Source organism: Tarenaya hassleriana, unplaced genomic scaffold (genome assembly GCF_000463585.1).
Source record: "Tarenaya hassleriana unplaced genomic scaffold, ASM46358v1 Cleome10, whole genome shotgun sequence".
Lineage (NCBI taxonomy): Eukaryota > Viridiplantae > Streptophyta > Magnoliopsida > Brassicales > Cleomaceae > Tarenaya > Tarenaya hassleriana.
Genome location: NW_010960188.1, coordinates 3447527 through 3453526, shown reverse-complemented (window position 1 = coordinate 3453526; position 6000 = coordinate 3447527). Strand labels below are relative to the sequence as shown.

At 40.8% G+C, this 6000-nt stretch overlaps 2 protein-coding genes across 2 annotated transcripts; one reads left to right on the top strand and one right to left on the bottom strand.

Annotated features, from left to right (window-relative positions):
- The first annotated feature begins 2486 nt into the window (after positions 1 to 2486).
- On the top strand, positions 2487 to 4194 carry LOC104803735 (protein FAR1-RELATED SEQUENCE 5). The gene is made up of 3 exons (XM_010527769.2): positions 2487 to 2680; positions 3228 to 3625; positions 3718 to 4194. Exons 1-3 carry the CDS (start codon positions 2497 to 2499, stop codon positions 3928 to 3930), a joined length of 795 nt encoding a protein of 264 aa, XP_010526071.1. The 5' UTR covers positions 2487 to 2496; the 3' UTR covers positions 3931 to 4194.
- LOC104803744 (calmodulin-like protein 4) lies at positions 4153 to 5408 on the bottom strand. Its single transcript, XM_010527782.2, has one exon. The coding sequence runs from the start codon at positions 5263 to 5265 to the stop codon at positions 4639 to 4641; it is 627 nt and encodes a 208-aa protein (XP_010526084.1). The 5' UTR covers positions 5266 to 5408; the 3' UTR covers positions 4153 to 4638.
- Between the last annotated feature and the right edge of the window lie 592 nt (positions 5409 to 6000).

Below are 6000 nucleotides of genomic sequence, written 5' to 3'. Positions count from 1 at the left end.
TCGGAAGAGGTGAAGTGCACCAGAGTAAGGGTTCGACGCAAAGTGGGTTGACTTTTGCGTATGATGACCCAATCATTTCTGGCCACGTCATAATACTCCCTGCAATCCATTCCCTGCGCCCGTACACTCTCCCCCCTCCGCCGTCGAGACCTAATCGCTGGTTGTCTCCGAGCTACATCTGCCGGCGGCGGATTCCCAGAATATTCCGATAGTAAGCTTTAATTTTATTTCGTAGAATCAGAATATTCTATCGCGATCATTTCGCAGCTCGTTCCAGGTTTTGGACGATGAATGAATGGAGTTGCTAATACGGATTGGGATTTTTTTTTCGTTTCGTCGCTTAGCCCTGTTTAGTTGCTGGGAAATATCGAAACGAAAGAAAGCGGAAGCTGGAAACTTATCGAGTTCCCGATATTTTCTATGTTCAGTGTCTTTAAAAGTTTTGAACTTTGGCGTTCTCAGCATCCGAAATCTCAGTTCCGTAAACTCGATTCGTATATTCCTCCATTGTTTGACCCAACATGGCGGTGTGAATATCAGAATCTATGATATGGTTGATCGATTTGAGAACTGATAATAAAACCCTTTTATGGAATATTACCACAAAGAACTGTTTCTTTTCTCTTTTCTTTTAGTTCTGTTTATTTCCAGTCAAGTGCCGTGTAGAGGATTCTGCACTTCGTGAACTGGAGTTTAACTTGGTGGCAGCCTTGTTGTGAAGCCAATGGAGGTCGAGAATCAAGGCTTATGGTTGTAATTTTTCTTGCTACACCTTGGCTCGAAAATGTTAAGTGCAAAGAAAATGTTGTGCATTTGGATTTCTGTCTTTCCTGTTGCTGTTTCACTGCCAAGGTTCTTGGAATTGTTGAGAGAGGCTGATAGGGACCTGTTAATGATGTTCTCCCCTTGAAATGTGGGAAGGAAATCGTAATAGAGCCCTTTTCCTGTTGTTTCAGTGAATTTCAGGCTTGAAAATGATGTTGCTGCTGGGATGATGGGGAGTCCAGATGGGCTAGAAGTTAACACGGCCGAGAACCCGAATGAAATGGGGCAGAGTTCCTGTCAATCAATTCGTCAGCAAGATGAAGATCATAAAGTAGATCAAGATCATAAAGGGATATTCCTGGGGGAGTTTTGGCAGATGAGATGAGCCACATGTCTGGCAGGAGTTTGAATCAGAAGCAGCTGCACATTCATTTTGTAATGCATTTGCCTCATGGGTAGAATTTTGTTAGTAAAACTCTCACGGTCAAGGCTTGATGGGTCTCCCATAGATCGGCTACTCGTGTTTAACAAGGAGTGTTATAGGTTAACTTGACAAGCTTATTATTGGGCAAAGAGCAGAGACAAGGGTTGGTTGCAAGGCAATGGTTTTGGTTAGAAAAGAAAACCCTGGGAAATGGGTTATTACAAATTTTGTAAAGGAGCATACTCATCCTTTGATGTGGGATGGTTCAAACTTCAAAGGGGTTGCATTTACTATCAATGTCCGGTAAGTCCATGCTCTTTGATCAGCCTTGGACGTTGTAACGTATTATTTACTTTCTGGATTTAGACGTCGAGGTAACAAGTTTACATCTTTTGGTTGAACTACTGACTATCAGCTCACTTTAAGCCACATATACAAGATTTTATATATAGTTCCTGTGACCTTTGGAGGTTAGCTGTTTACCAAATTTTTACCAATAAGGTAAAGAAATCCGAATATTTTTCAGAAGTCACAAGCAAACGCGCAGATCAGTTGCTCTACTATAATCTCCATGCTCCATATTTCATGTTTTATCTGTTGCAAATGATTGTAGAAACAGAAAGAAGGGAATCCAGCACCTGAATTATTTACAGTTCCCGGATCTCAGAAGTTATTGATACAACATACCCATTGTTCATCTAGCTGATACATTGTTGCGGCTTCAACCTATTCATGCCCTCATCGATATATTGATGTTGCAAATGGTTGAATTCTAACCATTGCTTTCCTGGACGCAGAATGAGCACGGCAAAATCGAGGAGCTAATTAATCCAGAAGCTAGCAGTCCGAGGAAAAAGGGTCTGAGACATACAAAAGGCATCTACAGATGCTGTCTGAGCAAATTGTGCGGAGTGATAGAGAAGGAGATATATATGTTTATTTTTCAATGCTCTTGTATCTTGGCAGAGATCATTCTTGTACTGTTCTTTCGTCTTTTCATTTTCTTTTGGGGCATATCACAGGTTGGTGGTTTTCAAAGCTGGGTTTACATAAGTGTCTTGAAATGTTTTGTTTTGATGTTTCTGCCATTGATTTTGTTCAGGAAAATAGGGTTTGTTGGAGAAGCATCATACGTGGTGTTCGTTTGTATATATGTACGTACGTAAATATGTATGTATGTATGTATGGTCCTTTCATGTCAGATTCGAAGCTCTGTTAAAAGTCTCTGTTACATTGTTCTCTTCTCAAGGGCCGTTGTATAAAATACAAATCTTCCTGTATAAATATAAATTATATCACAAACTTTAATGGAACGCCCGTGGGAAATTTTTACCAAAAGCACCACAACTCTTACATATCTTTCTATTTTAGCCCACTTAATTTATAAAAGAGATTCTCAGGTCCCATTCCCCCTCTCTCTCTCTCTCTCTCTCTCTCTCTCTCTGCGTGCTTGGACAGAACAGAAGAAGATCCTGCTGAGAGTCGACTCCAGTAAGCTAAATTTCGCAGCTTTTTCTCTTACTTTCTTGTCTTCACTCTGGTTATGGTCGGATTTTAGCCAGATTCCTTGTCTGAATCAGATTTCTCGTGTCGAAATAATATTCCCATTAAAGTATGGGCGCTGCCCTTTCCTTGACGCAGATACAGACACAGATTGTTTCAGTTAGTTTCTGTTGGGATTGGAGATGTTTGCCTTGTTCTTTTCTGGGTTTCAATTTGGTAGATGGATCGAGAAAATACTGATATGGGTTCAGCTGATTACTGGCGCTTTCCGCCGTAATCTTGTTCCTTCTTTCTCCGATGATAAATGGAAAGGGATCGAAATAGAGTGCTAAACATTGCAAAAGGTTGAGACTTTTTGTCATCTGTGGGATCTTTCAGAATAGAAATTCATGTTTTCTGTGATGTTTTTCTGCTTAAGAAGTCCCATAGATCCTCCATTAACTGAAACTGTAGGTTACTACATGGTGTTCTTGTCTTTTTCATGAACAGCGAGTGAGAACGTTCAGCTGAATTTTTTGCATGAAATTGTTGACAGTGGAAGTTACAGCCACAGGGAGTACAGTCACATACCTAGAAGATTCGATTGCAGAACCCCGCGAGGGGATGGAATTCGACTCTGAGGATGCTGCAAAGATGTTCTACGACGATTATGCGAGGCGGGTAGGGTTTGTCATGCGTGTAATGTCTTGCCGTCGGTCTGAGAAAGATGGACGAATCCTTGCTCGGAGATTTGGGTGTAACAAAGAAGGTCATTGCCTTAGCATCCGCGGTAAGTTTGGGACTGTCAGAAAACCGAGGCCTAGCACGAGGGAAGGCTGCAAGGCAATGATTCACGTAAAGTATGATAGGTCTGGCAAATGGGTTATAACCAAATTCGTGAAAGAACATAACCATCCCCTCGTGGTTTCGCAGCGTGAGGCTCGTCAGATTATGGTGAGTTGCTGTTATTTACATTACAGTGTTGGATTCTTCCTCGAAGTGTTGAGGGCAGAATTTATTAACCATTCCGATGCTTATTCTCGTAGGACGAGAAGGATAAGAAAATCCAGGAACTGAACATAGAGCTACGCAACAAGAAACGGCTATGTGCAGCATATAAGGAACAGCTAGATGCATTTGCAAAGATTGTCGAAGAGCATTGCAATCATTTATCGAAGAAAGTTCAGAACGTGGTGAACAACCTCAAGGAATTCGAGTCTTTAGAGCACGAGCTTCTGCAACATAGACGGGCCATGTAGCTTAAAACGTGCAGGTTCGCCATTCTTTTAAGATTGGTAAAGCTCGATCTTGAATCCGTGCTGTCTAATCTTATTAGGTTTGGTCTGAAGCTTTAAACTCGGACAATCTCTGATTCTTTCTGACTCTTGTGTATTGTAATGAATGAAATCAAGAAAGCATAGGTTTAGAAGAGTTAGGGTTCTGAGAGGATAGATAGATACCCATCCCTGAATTTCAGGACATGAACGAACTATTTGTTGTATGAAAACAGACACAAGATCTCACTTCTGCTTATACACACACACACACTAACTACATGTACTACAGATACAGCGAACTGAGAAGAAAGCTAACAGTCTACTCAAGAACATGAAACAGACTGACGAGTTGAATCTTACAAAAGCCAAAGGAACTCAACAAAAACACACAAAAAACGCGCGAGGGCATCTACGTTCGACATCCATGATGGAAAATCTTTGTTCTTTTCCCTCTGCCTGCATCTCCATCTCGGCATACACGTGTCAAAAACCCGTTAGCTCGATGCTGTTTCAGCCGGGAGCGTGTGAATGGATCATACGCAAGCTTTTTTCAGGGGTATAAAAGTGGGTTGAGCCAGACCGTCCGAGCCATTAGAAGCTATTTACAGAAAAAATAATCAATCAATTGAACGGACATGGACGGGGACTGTCAGAGCTTTTGAACTTGTCTTCTTCCTTCAACTCGACGAGCTAAAGGTCGCCGCTTTTCATCATCTGCAGAAACTCCTTGTAATTAACCCTACCGTCACCATCCACGTCCACTTGCATGATCATCTTCTTGCAATCCTCTAGGGTTTTCCCTTGCTTCAGACCCAAGGATCCCATCACAGACTTCAACTCCTCCACGGTGATAAACCCATCTCCGTCCTGGTCAAACACGTCGAACGCATCCCTCATGTCGTCATCTTTGTCGCTCTGGTCTACGATCGATTTATACAGAGACTCGAACTCGTCCATGTCGACGCATCCATCTCCGTTCGCGTCGATCTTTTGGATCATCTGGGCGAGCTCTCTGTCCGGTAAGAAGAGGCCAAGATTCTCCAGAGAGTCATTGAGCTCTTCTTTGGTGATTCGGCCATCGCCGTTCTTGTCGAACATCTGGAAGACCCTTTTCAGCTCCACCGGGTCTACTCTCGCCGGCGGCGGCGATGGAGACGGCGAAGAAGACGGCGGAGGATTCTTGGGGTTGTCATCGTCGACGTGGTGAGGGTACCAAGAAGGAGGGAAGATTCCTCTCAGTTTCTTGGGGACCAAACAGAGGAGAAACGAGTTGAAGAGGTTGTACAAAAGGAAAATTCTCACCATCACTGCCGGCATAATGAAGGTTTAACCTTTTTCTTCTTCTTCTCGAGCTTCACTTGAAGCACACGCACAGAGAGAGAGAGGGAGAGAGAGAGATTCTGTGAAAGCAGAGAGCTTTTGAGGTTTCTTAAGTTGTACAAGTAACTTGGAAATGAAATGGCAACTCCTTTTATAGAAAGATTGGAGAAACAGAAGAATGGGAATTATTATATATATATATATATATATATGACTCAGTGTTCTCTCATATACTTTGTACTAAATTAACATATCTCTTTTTTTTTTTCTTTTATTTGCAAAAAACAAAAAAACAAAAGATAAAGAAATTGAAAGATTCAAAATAAATACAGAGTAGACGATGATAACATGGGCAGACAAAATCAACCATGTGGTTTTGAATTCAAACATTTACGAATTCACGGTCTTATAACAGTCCAAATACCAGTTGAATTACGACGTCATATAATCAAATATTGTCCTAAAACATGGGTTAGTCCATTTAGCAACAAGTTTTTTTTAATTTTGAATGAATCCAAACTAACAATACTCAACCTAAAATCGACTAAGTATCATCTTTTAAATTAAAATAAATTGAATTTGAATAAAACAACCGAATAATTTTAATAAAACTATATTTTTTAATAACTAATTTTCGTTTTAAAAAAAACAATTTCGCATAGAAAATCGGCATAAAAGTAATTATTCTTTTTTTTTTAATAAAACCAACCCTTAAATACTACAGGCATAATA